General features: G+C 37.9%; 3 protein-coding genes across 4 annotated transcripts; 2 read left to right on the plus strand and 1 right to left on the minus strand.

Annotated features, from left to right (window-relative positions):
• The first annotated feature begins 206 nt into the window (after window positions 1–206).
• ctps1b (CTP synthase 1b) lies at window positions 207–7,642 on the plus strand. 2 transcript variants are annotated; one of them, XM_079469822.1, is made up of 18 exons: window positions 207–363; window positions 2,286–2,463; window positions 2,612–2,782; window positions 3,177–3,277; window positions 3,694–3,810; window positions 3,938–4,021; window positions 4,104–4,184; window positions 4,301–4,452; window positions 4,548–4,680; window positions 4,808–4,896; window positions 5,751–5,845; window positions 5,930–5,992; window positions 6,182–6,225; window positions 6,302–6,398; window positions 6,556–6,611; window positions 6,697–6,793; window positions 6,872–7,016; window positions 7,165–7,642. In XM_079469822.1, exons 2-18 carry the CDS (start codon window positions 2,298–2,300, stop codon window positions 7,241–7,243), a joined length of 1,770 nt encoding a protein of 589 aa, XP_079325948.1. In that variant the 5' UTR covers window positions 207–363; window positions 2,286–2,297; the 3' UTR covers window positions 7,244–7,642. The 2 variants fall into 2 exon arrangements, with proteins under 2 accessions (XP_079325948.1, XP_079325947.1); XM_079469821.1 differs by lacking the exon at window positions 207–363 and adding an exon at window positions 1,666–1,775.
• Window positions 7,515–9,773, plus strand: taf12 (TAF12 RNA polymerase II, TATA box binding protein (TBP)-associated factor). Its single transcript, XM_079469824.1, has 6 exons — window positions 7,515–7,642; window positions 8,178–8,410; window positions 8,485–8,562; window positions 8,645–8,759; window positions 8,836–8,924; window positions 9,020–9,773. Exons 2-6 carry the CDS (start codon window positions 8,243–8,245, stop codon window positions 9,053–9,055), a joined length of 486 nt encoding a protein of 161 aa, XP_079325950.1. The 5' UTR covers window positions 7,515–7,642; window positions 8,178–8,242; the 3' UTR covers window positions 9,056–9,773.
• On the minus strand, window positions 9,759–12,290 carry rab42b (RAB42, member RAS oncogene family). The gene is made up of 2 exons (XM_079469823.1): window positions 11,843–12,290; window positions 9,759–11,139 (listed from the first exon to the last, which is right to left on the minus strand). The coding sequence occupies exons 1-2, from the start codon at window positions 12,058–12,060 to the stop codon at window positions 10,698–10,700; spliced, it is 660 nt and encodes a 219-aa protein (XP_079325949.1). The 5' UTR covers window positions 12,061–12,290; the 3' UTR covers window positions 9,759–10,697.
• Window positions 12,291–16,808: the final 4,518 nt, after the last annotated feature.

Genomic DNA, 16,808 nt, shown 5'->3' on the forward strand with positions numbered 1-16,808 from the left:
GTAATATCCCAGGTGGCCCTGGAAGAGCCACCACTCAATAACACCCCAATGGCAGGGTGCAATAATATTGGTACATTAAAATGAGTTAGGGCTCGCTCACGTACATGATTTGTTTGCTTAAAACCAGGGAGATTATTGTTTCAGCACAACACAATCTCTAACTCATTTCACCCGCCTTCATAATCAAATTAAGGTTCATTCTAGGCAGAGGACTCCAGTTGTGCACAGGCGCACAGTCGACTACGCCCTCCAACTACATTTGTTTTCCTCGTAAATTGTGGCTTTTACTGAGAGGATGTTGTGGGTGGATTCTGAGCTCACAGGCCTGTAAAAGTAGATATTGGATTGTCTTCGTTCCACCATGTGAGTAAGTGATGTAGTTTGTTTTGTTTGTTGTTTAACCATAGTCTGTCCACTTGCTCCAGTGTTAAAAAAAGTGGGTCAACCAATACCTCTTCAATTATAATTCAGTCTCATGTTGACTTGTCAAATTTGTTGGTCGCTTTGTCAATACATTCACAAGTCATTCATGTGGGCATATAACATAGCATATATCGAAAATCGTGGACCAAAGTTGAACATAATCCAATCTTATGTAACTGTACTATTTAGTATGTGTGGCTTGGCAAGCGTCTATGCAGTGCTGAGTCTGGCATAATGATCATACTTATGCAAATCCCACGCCACACACCTGAAGAGCAGGTACCGGCTTAAACAGGGACAGCATGCTATAATTAGATCAATAATCAAAGCTCAATCCAGTTGTCGCCATCAGAGAGACATCGAGGCTGTTGAATGAAACGTTATATAAGTGATGGGATGATTTATAGTCTCTGAATAATTCATTTGGTTCATACACTTTTGGATGAAAGCATTGCAGATATCAATAATTATGATGTGGATGACTCAATTTCAGATGTTAATCATTATTTGATCATTAAGTTGCTGGGTTGGAGAAAGAGCAGCGTGTCATGTTCAGTCAGAAACGTATCATTTAGAATGAGGTACTTTAAAACTAATCAGCTTTAATGTGTTCGGTCCTTGCAATGCATCCAATTTCGATCCATCATATGTTTTATTCTGAGAGTGCCGCTGTTCACAGTTGAATACTGTAACGTAGAAAGCATGACTTCAGCACTCTGTACTCAAGCTATGCATCATATACACATATTTCAATGAGCATCAATCTCCAGAAAATGATTTTGCAGCTCTTTTCTCGTGATGTCGTCTGCCGCCATCTAGCGTGTTTACATCTCACTGCGATGTAACAACATATGTAAACAGTATCATGTACGTCACCTTTTCAAAATATTATTTTCCGAAATTAAAGCAGGAAACGCCTGTCTGTTAATAAACAGGTATTTGCTCATCAGCTGCCAAAAAGCTACAAGGTCAATCATTTATCCGACGTTTACGCATGAGAGCTTTTTGTGTATTTTATTATTTTATTCTGGCTGAAACTATCGGAACGTGACATAAAAACAAACAGAAAGGCGTAAATCACAAAAGCAAAACCTCTCTAGTTTAAATTCGAATCTTCATGAAATGTCATACAGAAATTAACAATTTATACAAAAATGTATACATGTTTGGAACAACTAGAGAGTAATATATGACATAATTTTCATTTTTGGGTGGAGTGTCCCTTTAAATCCTGAGTTCAGCTCTCACACCATGTTGTTTTGAACATTTCGCTGACACCCGGATGACTGCCTCCTCTGAATCATAGACGTTTTTAAACAACGCTTTTAAATCATTGACATTAAGCAGGACAGGTAAAGTGAAACGATCAGTTTTGGTGTTCTGCTCTTTATGCACCTCGCGTGTCATGTGTGTGTGAGTGCAAATAGCGCAATGTTTTGTAATGCACGAGTCTGATGCGCTTCAGTTGTGAATCTATTTTTTAGTCTTGACATTATGTGATGCGAAATGAAAATCGACTATACAGCATATGAACTTCATACAGTAGAAAAGGAGACATTGTGCTTTTGTGTATTTAGTTAAGTATCTTGTGTCTACAAGGTCATGGTTATCCCATTACCCGCCTGTGTGTTATTCGCATGTGTCTATTTGGATGTTTTCATCCGAAGATACTTGGGATATTCCTATAAGTCCGACAACTATTTTGTTCTTGTTAAAAAATAAAAGTAATTATGTCATTTTTGATCTCCATTGCTTGATATTGAAGTTTTAAATATTTGAGTGATATTTTTATATTCTGTTCACTATATAATAATGCAATTGTTTAAATAAACCTCACTTTCACGTCTCCATTACACTGCTAGGGTTGATCAATAATGAAGTACATACTGGTGACAGGGGGTGTGATATCTGGCATTGGTAAGGGCATCATAGCCAGCAGTGTGGGCACAATACTCAAATCCTGTGGTCTGCATGTCACTGCCATTAAGATCGACCCCTACATTAATATTGATGCCGGAACCTTCTCTCCATATGAACATGGTGAGTGCAAAACAGTTTGAGCTGTTTTGATGATAAGCATATTTATACATGCACATGCTTAGCCAAATAAAGCTGAAGGTACGCAAAAGCTTTATCAGCTGGCTTTTTTATGTGAGTGTTTGGAAAGTTGTCTAACACTGGTCAACAGGTGAGGTATTCGTGCTGGATGACGGCGGTGAAGTTGACTTGGATTTAGGGAACTATGAACGTTTTTTGGACATCCGGCTAACCAGGGACAACAATCTGACCACCGGGAAGATCTACCAGTCTGTTATAACGAAAGAGAGAAGAGGGGATTATCTGGGGAAAACTGTACAAGGTGAGTTATGCAATAAAGTCACAAATCAAAGTTTGGCATCGAAATAAGAAACATGACATATAGACAAGACAGGGATAATCCTTTGCCTTTGTTTATTGAGCTTCAGCTGTGGTACAGAAAATAATACTTGAGCACAATTTTGTTCTGTGAATTGTGCATGTTAACCTATTTGCATTGGATCTCAACACAGCAAAATGTGAAATGCTCTCTCCTTTGTAAGTCGCTTTAGATAAAAAATGTTTAAATGTAAGTCCTTTATGATAATATTACAAACATTTACACAAGTTGTTCAAAGTCAATACTGTCAATTAAAACCGGTAGTGCTCACTTTCTATATATATAATATGACACATATAAAGGTGTCACTAAGGTGATTATGGGTTATTTTACACAGTGGTACCGCACATTACGGACGCTATTCAGGAACGGGTTATGCGACAGGCTAAGGTCTCAGTGGACGATGACGGTATTGAACCAGAAGTCTGTGTCATTGAGGTAAGAGTCTACTGTAAATGGCTGTAGTGCTAAACCATAGGAAACAGTTGAAGTCACTTATGGCGCATTTCCACCTTCTTGAGTTACTAGAGCACTATTGATCTTTTACTCTAATGTAAAGTTGATGTGAGTTATGTTAAAGGAATAGTTCACCTTCACAATTTAGATTCTGTCATCATGTACTCACCCTGAATCTTTGAAAAATGTTGGTAACAGAAAACCATTAGTTCACCTTCAGAATGAAAATTCTAACACAAAAGATTATATTTTGAAAAACCAAAAACGTTAGTTTTTGTTTTTTTCAAGATATCTTCTTTTGTGTTCGAATTTTCATTTTGAAGGTGAACTATTCCTTTAAACTGTAGGTCATGTAACGGCAAAATACGATTTACAAACTTTTAACATTATTTCCACAGCTTGGAGGTACAGTTGGAGATATCGAGAGTATGCCTTTCATTGAAGCTTTCAGACAGTTTCAGTTTAAAGTGAGACGGGAAAACTTTTGCAACATCCATGTCAGCCTGGTCCCCCAGGTAAGAAAAACAATCCCAAATCTGTCAAACAACACTGTTTTGTTTTTACCAATAGCTATACCTTACAACTGCAGCATGTTAAAACCTTATTTGCTGTTTTGTGTTTATGTCGTGGATGTATTTTCAGCCTAATTCTACAGGTGAACAAAAAACAAAACCCACCCAGAACAGTGTTCGAGAGCTTCGTGGACTTGGCTTATCGCCAGACCTGGTGAGTCTTTACCCTGCTTCATATCCAGTAAAGTCCATGTGAAGTCTATAAATGTGTCCGAAATTGTTTCTGGTTTTGGCAGATTGTTTGTCGTTGTTCCACTCCATTGGAGACTGCCGTCAAAGAGAAGATCTCCATGTTTTGCCATGTCGAACCTGAGCAGGTAGTGAAGTAAAATCAAGTCGTACACATTTTTCATATCATTTCACATATGGTTTATTTTCACAATTTGTCTATGCTTACTTTGGATGTAAATACAGTATACACATTTTCCTGTAGGTGATCTGCATACATGACGTCTCCTCCATTTACAGAGTACCTTTACTGCTGGAGGATCAAGGTATAGTTGACTATTTCTGCTCCAGGCTGGATTTGCCCGTTGAAATGAGGCAACGTAAAATGCTTACAAAGTGGAAGGAGATGTCAGACAGGTTTGAGCTGTTTTGAGCATGTTGTCTTTCTTCCAGATATTTTTGGCGTGGAATATTTCATCACAGCTGTTTGGTTTATGTTCCGTGTGGCCTAGATCTGACAGACTCTTGGAGAAGACTTCCATTGCTTTAGTGGGCAAGTACACTAAACTGTCCGATTCCTATGCTTCAGTGATTAAAGCCCTGGAGCACTCGGCCCTCGCTATCAGTTATAAGCTAGAAGTCAAGGTAAGATACACTTATATTATGGTCTGTTGCATTGGACAGTATGCAAGCACTCTCGTGATGTTGTTTTCCACGTATGAAACACTGCGCATTTGACCAGGTATTGTGAAAGAAGTGTACTATCTTTTAGTACATAGATTCTGCAGACCTGGAGCCAGCTACACTGCAAGAGGAGCCGTTGAAATACCATGAGGCCTGGCAGAAGCTCTGCAGTTCTGAGTGAGTGTGTTACAATAAACAAAGTGTCACAACAATAAACCCCATGTCTATACTTAGTTTTTATGCGTCTCACTGGAATACTGGATTCGGTAGCAGCATGGAGTCTGATATTCCTCAAAAAACACCCCAAATCTGCACGTCCAGGCGACGTGTTTTATGCAGAAAAATAAATAATCTCAGATTTACATATTGTGTCTTAAAGTGATAGTTCACCCGAAAATGTAAATTCTGTCACCATTTGCTCACCCTCTTGTTATTTCATACTCCTATGAATTACTTTCTTCTGATGAACACAGAGAAAGATATTTGGAAGAATGTTTGCCATTTTAAATTCTGTGACATCATTGACTGCCATAGTAGGGAAAAATTAAATGGTAGTCAAAGGTGACCCAGAACTGTTTGTGTTCATAAATTCTTCCAAATATCTAATTTGTGTTCAACCGAATATACAATATTTTTTCCCTACTATGGTAGTGGATGATGCCACAGAATGTTGCTAACATTCTTACAAATATATTTCATTGTGTTTAACAGAACAAAGAAATGTATATAGGTTAGAAACAACCTGATGGTGAGTAAACAACGACAAACTATCTCTTTAATGCTAATGAGGAAATTTGTTGTGAAATGAACAAAATTATATGTAGTCAAAATTGGTTATAAAAATAGGTTTCATCCAACAAATTTCTGGAATATATTGATAAATAAATGCTATTGCTGGTGTAATGTAATGTAGTGAATGTAGTTGTTTCCCTCTTATGTGGAATAATTGCTGGTTTACTAATGGCTTGTATGACCATTATTTGTTAAATGCGTATATCGACTTTGATTTAAATGTCAGCATATATTTTTAGTGGAGTTCTTGTTCCTGGAGGCTTTGGGGTGCGTGGTACTGAGGGTAAAATCCAAGCCATCAACTGGGCTAGAAAGCAGAAAAAGCCATTTTTAGGTAACAAATTTCTGATTTGCAAGCTAGTAATAGATGTGATTTTAAAAGATTGCATGGTCGAACTGAAATGATATTGTTTTGCAGGTGTTTGTTTGGGTATGCAGCTGGCAGTGTGTGAATTTGCTCGTAATGTGCTTGGTTGGGAAGGTAAGAATACACACACAATTGTCTTTTTATCTGTCTTTAAATAATTTTTTTGTGTAGCTCAATGGTTAGATGGGTTCGATCCCAGGGGATCGCACATACTTAGACACAAACATATTGTATAATACAATGTAAGTAGTCGGATAAAACTGTCTGCCAAATGCCAAAAATTCTATATTTATTTCTCAACAGATGCCAATTCTACAGAATTTGATCCAGAAACAAAACACCCTGTGGTGAGTATCGTTTTGGTAAAAGAAAATTCAACAATGTAATCGTTTGAAATGTAAATAATCTGTTTGTTTAATTCAGGTGATTGAAATGCCAGAGCACAATCCTGGGCAGAAGGGAGGAACAATGCGGTTGGGGAAAAGGCGGACCGTGTTTAAAAGCACCTCCAGTGTTGTTCGTACGTTGTGATTTTTTTGTGCCTTCAGGCAAAATTGAAAGGTCACATATCACAAAAATAGAATCTGACACCACAGTCTTAAGTTCTAAGTGAATATGTAATGTGCTGACATTTAAAATTGGGAACAAATTAGTTTGACTACCTTTACTTTTTGTAGGAAAGCTGTATGGAGATGCTGAATATGTGGATGAAAGGCACCGTCATCGCTTTGAGGTTAATAATTTAATTTAAAACCAAGTAATTTTTAAATTGACAGTATGTTGATATTTTTCCTTATTTTTCCTTGATATTTTTACAGGTGAATCCAGAACTGAAGCATCACTTTGAGGAGAGAGGGTTCCGATTTGTGGGTGAAGATCTGAAGGGGGAACGTATGGAGATCATTGAACTTGATGGTTAGTGAATGTCTAATCTTAACCCTTGGCTCTAGAAGTCTTGGACTTTTATTAGCTAAATTCTTCTCTGTTTTGCAGATCATTCTTATTTTGTTGGCGTACAGTACCACCCTGAGTTCACCTCTCGCCCCATCAAACCCTCGCCACCTTATTTTGGCCTTTTACTGGCAGCATCTGGGAAACTACAGAACTACCTGCAGAAAGGCTGTAGACTCTCACCTCGGTAATTTGTGCACTGACCCGAATTTGAGATCTTGAGTTCCAGTAAATGAATACACTACTATGTGCAATCTCTCTCAGATTAGTTAAGAAAGCTGTGAAAATCAGTACGTAGACCGTGTCTTCTATAATTGAAATATCTTCTGTTTTAGGGATACTTACAGTGACGGGAGTGGCAGCAGTTCACCAGACTCTGAAATCTCTGAGATGAAATTTCCATCACTTTCTTAAAAGAGAAAAACATAAATAAAAATGTATTTATGACAGTATTTCATAAAAGTATGAAATGTAATAATGATTATAAGAGACCTTTGTGAGTTATTATGCAAAATATGAATTTGACATAATGGCAATAATAATACACAACATCTAAAGATGATAATTTAGGCTATGAAAGAACATAACGTCGTGTCGGGCTTCTGTGGGGGTTTTTTACCCCAAGGAATTTCAACATCCCCACTTTTTACCACTGTACTTTTATTTTGTAAATCACATTCTCGCGAGATTTCATTGCTCCGTTAACAGAAGAGGCGCATGCAAACAACAACATCGATTTTATAAGACATTTTGCCTTTTTTCCAACGGAACAATGTCGAGGATGAGGAGATAGTGCAGCGTTAATTTAATCAGGTATAACACCACTTAACCATCTAACAAGATTACTTAAGACAAACTGTATTAGCGTAACAACCGCTGATAGTCAAAAATGTTTACTCGTTAGCCGCTAACATGACAAGCTTATGTGAATAGCTCTGTTCTTAAGTATTAACAGTAACCATATTCGAGTTGAAAGCAAGACGTATTTGTTAACTCAAATAACTACCCGTGTGACTAAATACAAATATATATATATATATTACAACAATAGTGTACCCGCCTCAGAAGCGCTAACAAGCTAAATTGTTTAGCTAGCGTAGCCAAATGACAGATCTGAAGTTATTACAGTAAGTTGGCGCTTTGGTTATGAATTCAGCAATGCTTTCATTGTTTTCTTGTTTTTACTAAATTGTTAGTATCTGGACAAATATTAAATAAAAAAAATGGTCAATCACATTGTTTGTTGACAGTTTCTATATCGATCAATGTTACCTACTATAAGATATTTAATTCCCCTGTCTATGTAATGCAGTGGCGCAACACATCGTAATCTTTCTTTCTTTTTCAGCGGAACAGTCCGAATAATTCTGTTTTTCAAGAGGCGTATGACAGATATCTGTTGACTGGCGTAGTATGACACAGTACCCATCACAGACCAGTCGCTCCAACTTCTACACTGTTGTGAAAGCAGAAGCTTCCTCCACACCGCCCATCTCCACCATGGCCAATAGTACTGTCGCTCCAGGCAAAGTCCCAGGCACCCCTGGGCCTGCAGGGAGAGTGAGTCCTGAAGGTCCTCAGGTAATGGACAGTGAGTCACAATGTGTCCTGTAATACATTTTGAACCTATTTAATATGCTACAATCTTTTTACAGGTGCTGAGTAAAAAGAAGCTGCAGGACCTTGTGCGGGAAATTGACCCTAATGAACAACTTGACGAAGATGTGGAGGAGGTGAGTTGCTTAGGGCTCAGTTTAACAGTTTTATTCCACTTTATTGATGCAGAATGACTGACCCGGTCTGTCTTCTCCTTAGATGCTCCTGCAGATTGCCGATGACTTCATCGAAAGCGTGGTGACCGCTGCATGCCAGCTTGCCCGACACAGAAAGTCGAACACTCTTGAAGTAAAGGATGTCCAGCTGCATCTTGGTGAGTGTTTTGTTTTGAATATCCCGTCCCTTTTGTGCTTAGAGCAGCACGTTCTAACTTCAACATTGCATAACAGAACGCCAGTGGAATATGTGGATTCCTGGCTTTGGTTCAGATGAGATCCGACCGTACAAGAAGGCATGCACGACAGAAGCTCACAAACAGGTCAGCCATCGCTGTAATGTACTTACAATTGTTTGTTTTTATATCTTTTTATGAAATAAATGCTTATGTCTTAACATCTTTATCTGTTTTTACAGAGAATGGCACTGATTCGCAAAACAACCAAAAAGTAGGATCTGGGGCTCAACAAACCTTTTTCTTACTTTTTCTTGGGAGTTTTGGAAACGGCGAGGGTTTGAATCTGTAAATGTTATATTAATCAGAGGGGTAGAATGCTGTATCATTTACATTAAAGTTGTGTTGACATTTCACACATGAGAAGGTGAGCAGGAATTAACGTAATTTTCTGTACAGTTTAGTTTTTGTTACAACCATCTTATATACACCATACATATATTGCTATGTACATTGTCGAACACCACGTCTAAGTCAGCGTCCTTGGGCACCTTGGTCTCTGGCTTGGTGCTATTTTGTGGTGTTTATTATCTTGCAGATTTCTGTTCAAATTAATCTTTTGCTCCGCTGGCATTAGTAGCTATGCACAATTATTAATCACCATATGTCTGTTTTGTTCATAGTATTCAGTGTTATATACCTTTAAAGTAATGCTTTGTAGTGTAGAGTCAAAAATGTGTCCTGTGTGACATTCTAAAAGTAAAATGAGTAAAAGTCATTTTTACTAGCTAAAAAAATATTGGGTATAATCACTTAGAGAGAATGATATATGTCTGCAGTTATTAAGAGGTGTTAAATCCCTCTGCTATGGGTTTGTGGGTGGATTTGAACATTTTGAGGAGTTTGCATAATTATTTTGTATCAGTGTTTTACAGTTGCTTGATTTTTTTCTTCATGAATAAAAAAGATAGCTGTGATTTATTCACGCTGAACTCGCTTAAAAGATTGTGTTTATTATTTCCGAAAACATGTCCTGCATTTATATAAAAATGTATAAAGATTGAGAGGCAACTCTGAATATGTAAACACACAATATGTAAGAATTTAGTCATTTACACATGACTATTTGAATGATAAAGGGATACGCCAAAAGCTTTGTTCTGTTGAACACAAATATAGTTGTAACAATGTTAGCAACTGAATTTCTAAGACACCATTGTCTACCATAGTACAAAAAAGGTGACCCAGAAGAGTTTGCCCTCGTAATTTCTTTAAAATATCAAATTTTGTGTTCAACATAAAGATTATACAATCATTTAGTCTACTATTGTAGTCAATGGTGACTCAAAAAAGTCAGTTGCTAACATTATTCCAAATAGCTTTCTCTGTGTTTGTCAGAACAAGGACATTTATACAGGTTTGGAACTTGTACTGACTTTGCACAAATAAATTAAGATTTCTAGAATTATGAGACAGACTAAAGGAATAACATCTTCGGGCTAAAAATGGAGAAATGAACAAATATTAAAGGTAAATTTGAGGTAAAAGTAGTGAATCTTATGAAAACATTTCAAAGTCACATTTGACCCGAAATAAAGGGGGGAAATGTTTGTGCATGAAAACATTTTAATTAATCACTTTTTATACCGTACCGGTTTTTCCTCGGTAATTGAAATGAAAATGTTGTTATGGGGAAAATATAATTTCTTATTTTAACCGTTTCTTAACCTTTTTTGTGACATGCAAATGTTTATCATATGGTTGGCAAATAATGAAAATTCGAGTTACACTTGATCCATGGCGTGAGGAAAGTTGTCTGTTTAAATTTTCTTGGGCCCTTAAGGTTTGCTTTTAAGTCCAACCAACTTTGTGTTAAGTTTGAAGACCTAAGTGCTTTTCAAGTTGTTGACATCGTTTAAGTTAACAAGCACAGTTCTTTTTTTCCTCAGCAGGTTCATTAAGTTTGACCCTCTGGAGTGATTCTATTGTAGGACCTGAGGTCTTGACTCCATCCCAACCTTCACGCACTTGCACCTCTCCACTCTTCACCCCCTGATAAACTCTTCGGGTCAACAGGTCAAAGGCTTCTTTCACATTGTGACCTGTTTTGGATGAGGCCTCAATATAGGGAGCTCCCAGCTGGCTCGCTAGTTTTTCTGCCTCAGCCCGGTCCACTGCCCGCTCTCCTGCTTTGGATCGGTCGCTCTTGTGCCCCACCAGCACGAAGAGCACACTGTACGGGTGAACGCGCTCGCACACCTCATCGTACCACTGCCTCAGGTGATTGAAAGAGTCGCGGTTGCCCAGATCAAACACAAGCAGACCTCCAACTGAGTTGCGGTAATATGAGCGAGTGACAGATCTGAAAACACAGAACAGATGAACATATTAGCAACAGCAGATTCACCTTATTTTTATCACATAATATTTTATGCATACTCATGTCTTTAAAAACCTGTGTATGGCTCTTCAAAATGATATATTTCGAAAATTAAGGGGCTTTTTGTCCATTTAATGAAAGTGTATGGGAGCCAGTGTTGTTTGACTACGTGCATTCTTCAAAATATCTTCTTTTGTGTTTAGCGAAGAAAGACATACAGCTTTTGGATGTCATGAGAATGAATCTATGACAAACGTTTTTTTAGGGGAAATATCCGTGTACAATTTTTAAAATTGCCCTTTAATGGAGTCAAGTATAAGTTGTGCAGTGATACTGACTCACAGCGGTAAAAACATGAACTGCCGTAAATAACTATTACAGGAATATATAAAAGGAAGCAGTCAGGATGTGATCTATGCAGGCCAGTATATACTGTTGTAGATTTTTATACTTCCTGAAAACACATTTTTTAATACTTCAAACTTGCTGTCATTTATTTTACAGAAGTTAAAAACGTAAAACTATTTTGAGAAGCCGTACTTCTAAGAAAACCTACACTAGTCATATGCTTGTTAAAAATCTTGTTGCATTAATTCACATTAGACATTCATTTCATATGAAACCTTTCGACTGCTTTAGGAGAACAGTTTGGAGAGATAGCAGATGCTGCGTTCTCACTTCTTACCTAAACCTCTCTTGACCAGCTGTATCCCAGAACTGCAATTTCACCCTTACCCCAGGCTCCACCTCTAGGAAGTGTACAAAGAAGTCCACTCCAACTGTCTGGTTTATACACTCCAGAAACAGATCCTCTGTGTAGCGCTTCAACATGGATGACTTGCCCACAGTGGAGTCTCCAAGCATGATGATTCGAAACTGGTACTGCCACAAAGTGAGATCCATGATGATTACGATTGACTTGTCTACCACGCTTTGATGAAGATTGTCACTCTACGAGGATCGATGGAGGTCTAAGAGAACTTAGTATTTAGAAGACCATTTATATGTTTTAAAGCTTAGTATAGGTGAAGCCATACTTCCTCAGTTACTTCACCAGAGTGTTTTTCTATCTGAATGTTGTGGGGTGGGACCCGACAAAAGTTGATCTGCTGCTTTAATCTTTGCCTGTTCATACTTGTAAGTGGGAGGGGCTTAATGTGAAGGGCTGGGTTTATAAAGAACAGCGCTGGAATTTTTTCTGTGCCAAAGAGAGCAACCATGTGGTATCATATCAGGACAAGCCCGGCGTTTCCTGATGTGGCCATTTCAGGGCATCTGTGACAGATACAAGCACATAGAAAAACAGAAAATATTTTAACCTAAGCTTTAAAAAAAGATCAACCACGATGTCCCATGTCATGACCTTTAAAGATTACTGGAAGACATCCAATGTTGTGATGAAATCTTTTTGTATTAGACAAATGAAACATCACTGACTGTTGTTGAGAAATTCTCACAGTGTTCTACACTATTATAAATTTCACCTTTAAATAATAATTTACCATCGCTCATGTTATTCCAAACATGTGTGACTTATTTCTGCAGAACACAAAAGAAGATATTTGGAAGAATGATGATAAGTAACCAACATTAGCCCCCATTGACCTCCATTGTACACAAAAAACTGAGACTTTTCTCAAAACATCTGCTTTTGTGTTCCACAGAAAGAATCACATACAGTTTTTTAACAACATGAGGGTGATTAAATGGTTTTGGGGTGAACTATCCCTTTAGGGTTAGTTTCCTTTTAAATGTTTCCATAATTATAAGGCTTTCCAGACAGGAGGTGGACAACAATGGAGACAACTCCCATAGGACGCACACAGTCAGATGCGTTGGACTGGCTTAGCCCATAAATAAATCTACATTTACAGTCAAATTGTACACATTTTTGTATTGTGTGCTAACACTTGGATTGTACTTTGTGGACAGGTAAAACATTTATGACTCTAGAAAGAGCTTTATTTTATTACCACTTATTATGTTTTACTGCTTTGAGTGTTTGTACATGTGGACCAACTGTTTCTTTTAGATTCACATGGGTGGGGTTCCAATGAAGCAGAATAAACATACATTATCTACTTGAGTGAGAAAAAGATTGAGAGAGAAAGCAGAAGTATAGCTGAATGAAAGCAGAATGAGCACTGGTTCAAAGCTTGAGTAAGCAATGTATGGCTGTGTTAGTGAGAACGTTTGCAATGAGAAATGGTGTTAAGTTATTTATAGGACATCTGTGAAAGCGTTTGTCCTACCAAACCTGATTTGTTAGTCTAAAATAGCAATTTTTTGGGTTTGTGAATAACACCACACCCAGCATCAAATGGACCAATAGTCATTGTGTTGTTAGGTTATTTGGAAAAATCAAGTTAACATTCACTTGTAAGCAATACAACAGTAATATGTGTACATGTATTTAGGAAAATAAAAATAAATATGTGAAAGCCTCGATTTTGATCAGTTTTCATGTGTTTTGGTCTTTCTGTCAGTCTTGAGGTTTGGGACTGGTCTTTATGTCACTCCTGAGGTTTGGGAATAGTCATCTTGCATTGCAAGTTGTTTGGATAAAAGGAAATACATGTATATATTAACTTTGCTTAGCTATTCAGCAGGTAGCACTCAGGGGTTTCAGAACAGATACTGCGTCATCAGACTGGCGTGATCTTTTAAAGAATCTGCACAGGTCAATGATCATGCACAGTTTGGGAAGAAAAGCTGTTTGCTTTGGTCACTTATTTATAGTTGCAGGGGTTTCATGCCTTTACATTCATACTGTGACATTTCAACATTCCTATTAGCAATCACAGGGATGACTTGTCAAATATCCTTTATATTTATTTAACTTTGTCCATACTTTCCCAGGTATGTTGTATGTTATTTATTGCATTACAGATTATCCTGAGATTTACAATAATACGGATAACCAAGTATTCTGCATCTGCACATGGTAGGTTGTCTTTTTCGCTTTTTTAATGGGGAGTCTTCTACATTCCGGTCTTGAAACCCTTGGCGTTTACTGACTGCATTGTAGAGAATGTGAAGCATTTGGTCACACGCAGTGTTTGTAAGGTTGTGCACACCTCTTCATATCTGATACTCAGTGTTTCCAAAAGATTTAATTACCCAGAATTACCCAAGTCAAACACCAAGAGAGAACTGCCATGGGCAAGAAAGAGCGAGTCAAGGCCTTAAAACATGACATCACTCATCAGTTCGTCATTTAAGACAAACTGATAACAATTTTTTTGGTTGACCTGGAAAGATTATAAGATATATGTTAGGAGACAAATCATGTCTTGTTTTTATCATTCTGAGACGTTTTTGTGGATGCAGCTTCGCCCGCTTTTTCAGATGGCTCGTATCCACTCAGCAGGCCTTGATAAATCCGCCGGGTCAACAGCTCAAAAATCTCTGCCACGTTGTGACCAGTTTTGGACGAGACCCACATATCCCAGCTAGCACACGTACACCCGGAGACGTCTGCTAAAGATCTGGAAAACATCTGCCAAAGCTCTTAGAAAGAGCAGTTTTACATCCATTCTAAATCATAAACATCTTACACACGTCTTATAGATGTCTATAGGACATCTGACAGCAGAGATGTTTTTGCAGATGACCAAACTGCAGTATGTTTTGCAGATGTAAATGTGAAATAAACTCCTGCCAGATGTAGAACAGCAGAATATATTGCGTGAGCATTAAATAAAACTTTAGTAAAAACGTATCACTCTTATACATCAGAACTGACAACAGAAAATAAGTAAACTAAAACGACTTTATAGGCCGGTAAGCTAGCTAAAAACGGGTCTGATGTTGTTCATTGGTGCTTGACGTCATCATTTTAACTCAAAAGCTGCTTACCAAAGCCGTTTATGACCCACGGTATCAAAAAGCAATATCAATTTTCTGATGGCCACCAGGAGTGTCATCGTTCTCTTTGTGAATAACTTCACATACAGCAGATGTGAAGCCTTGTGGATGCATTTAATTTGCGGTAGTTTGTACACTTGTTTTTAACAATAATTTATTTAAAAATAATTGTAGCTTGGTACTTCGAACAGCATTAAAATTCCAGAACAAATAGTTAACATACATACTGTATGCATATGTTAAATTTTCAGATCCCTGTCCAAAAAACTTAATCCATAACATTAACATGATCCATGGCAGGTATGACTGTTTTGTCTTTTTATTGTCCATTGCAGTTGATCCTGGGTTTTTAAATGCCTTGAAAATGATGACCTCCAAAAATAGGTTGCAGTACTGAAACTGGAAATTTATGAATATATTATTTCAACAGAGAACTATGCATAGTTGAAGATTTGTACAGAACACCAAAGTTTGTGAGATTATGGCACGGTTTCACAGACAAGGTTTAAGGCTTGTCCCAGACTAAAATTAACATGTGACCTGTCTTAGCTGAACATAACCTGCCCAGAAACATCTTAAAATATATCAGTGCCATTGTTTTGTCTCAAGATACACACCGGTAATTTATTCTTCTGAGGCATTTTAACAAAAGCGACTTAAATATCTTTTCAACTAGTTCAACTAGTCCTGGATTAAGGTAAGACATGTCTGTGACTTCCTTTAAATCAAGAGACACAGCACTTCTTGTCTTTCAGGGTCTTGGCTTGATAAATCCGCAGGGTCAACAGCTCAAAACTCTCCGCCACATGGTGACCTGTTTTGGCCGACACCTCGATGTATGGTGCTCCCATTTTGTCTGCCAGCAATTCTGCCATGTCACGATTCACCTGCCGCTCACTTCGGTCACACTTGCTTCCCACCAGAACAAAAAGCAAAGTGTTTGATTGCAAGGCCGTGCACATCTCTTTGTGCAGATACTTAGCGTTTTCAAAAGACGTTTTATTGCCCAGGTCAAACACCAGCAGGAAACCATCTGCCCTGGCCAAGAAAGAACCGGTCCGAGGCCTGAAAACATGACAGCTCATTAGTTTGTATTTTAAGAGAACATACAAAATACAAAAGTTATTAAGAACAGACCTAAAGCGTTACGGTACAACTTCCATATGTGACAACTAGCCCCAGTTTTCCTATCTTATTTTACAGAAACATCAAACAACTTCAAAAGCTCTTAATGTATTTTAAAGCGCACGCTTTACTGCTTACCAAAGCTCGCCGCCTGCCTCCCAAAGCTGCAGCTCCACTTTCACTCCCGGCTCAACTTCTTGATGGTGAGTCTTTATTAATTCCATTCGAGGGGTCGGCATTGTCCTTTCTAAAAACAAGCCTTCTGTATAGCGTATTACTATGGATGACTTGCCAGCGTTATTGTCACCTATTAAGAAGATCTTAAAACTGTTCTGACGGTCGTTAAGATCCATAAAGACTAACAGATGAAGATACACCTGGGGGTTAATGCTCTTTCATTCAGCGGTAAATACTTTAATTGTGATGTTCTTCAAAAAGAACATTTAACAATGAATGTTGTAAGGGTTGTGTGGATTAGCGCTGTTTTATCTTCCTATGACAGGGAGGGGCTTACATGACTGGATATACAAGAGAAAAATGAGAAAACTTTACTTTTAGACTAGATAAACGTGAGCACGTTTGACCAGTTTGTCAAGTGTGAACGCTTTGTACATTCTTAGGGATTGTGGGTTGACCGACATGGTGGGTTCATATTGGAA

Source organism: Barbatula barbatula, assembly GCF_947034865.1.
Source record: "Barbatula barbatula genome assembly, chromosome: 12".
NCBI lineage: Eukaryota > Metazoa > Chordata > Actinopteri > Cypriniformes > Nemacheilidae > Barbatula > Barbatula barbatula.

Excerpts from the sequence above, each read along its gene's own strand:
- rab42b (XM_079469823.1), bottom strand. The coding sequence starts at position 12,060 with ATGGATCTCACTTTGTGGCAGTACCAGTTTCGAATCATCATGCTTGGA. Across the intron at positions 11,140-11,842 it reads GCTGGTCAAGAGAGGTTTAG|ATCTGTCACTCGCTCATATT; the intron begins GTAAGAAGTGAG and ends CTGTGTTTTCAG.
- taf12 (XM_079469824.1), top strand. The coding sequence starts at position 8,243 with ATGACACAGTACCCATCACAGACCAGTCGCTCCAACTTCTACACTGTT. Across the intron at positions 8,563-8,644 it reads TTGACGAAGATGTGGAGGAG|ATGCTCCTGCAGATTGCCGA; the intron begins GTGAGTTGCTTA and ends TCTTCTCCTTAG. Across the intron at positions 8,760-8,835 it reads GGATGTCCAGCTGCATCTTG|AACGCCAGTGGAATATGTGG; the intron begins GTGAGTGTTTTG and ends ATTGCATAACAG.
- ctps1b (XM_079469822.1), top strand. The coding sequence starts at position 2,298 with ATGAAGTACATACTGGTGACAGGGGGTGTGATATCTGGCATTGGTAAG. Across the intron at positions 5,846-5,929 it reads GCAGAAAAAGCCATTTTTAG|GTGTTTGTTTGGGTATGCAG; the intron begins GTAACAAATTTC and ends ATTGTTTTGCAG. Across the intron at positions 5,993-6,181 it reads TAATGTGCTTGGTTGGGAAG|ATGCCAATTCTACAGAATTT; the intron begins GTAAGAATACAC and ends ATTTCTCAACAG.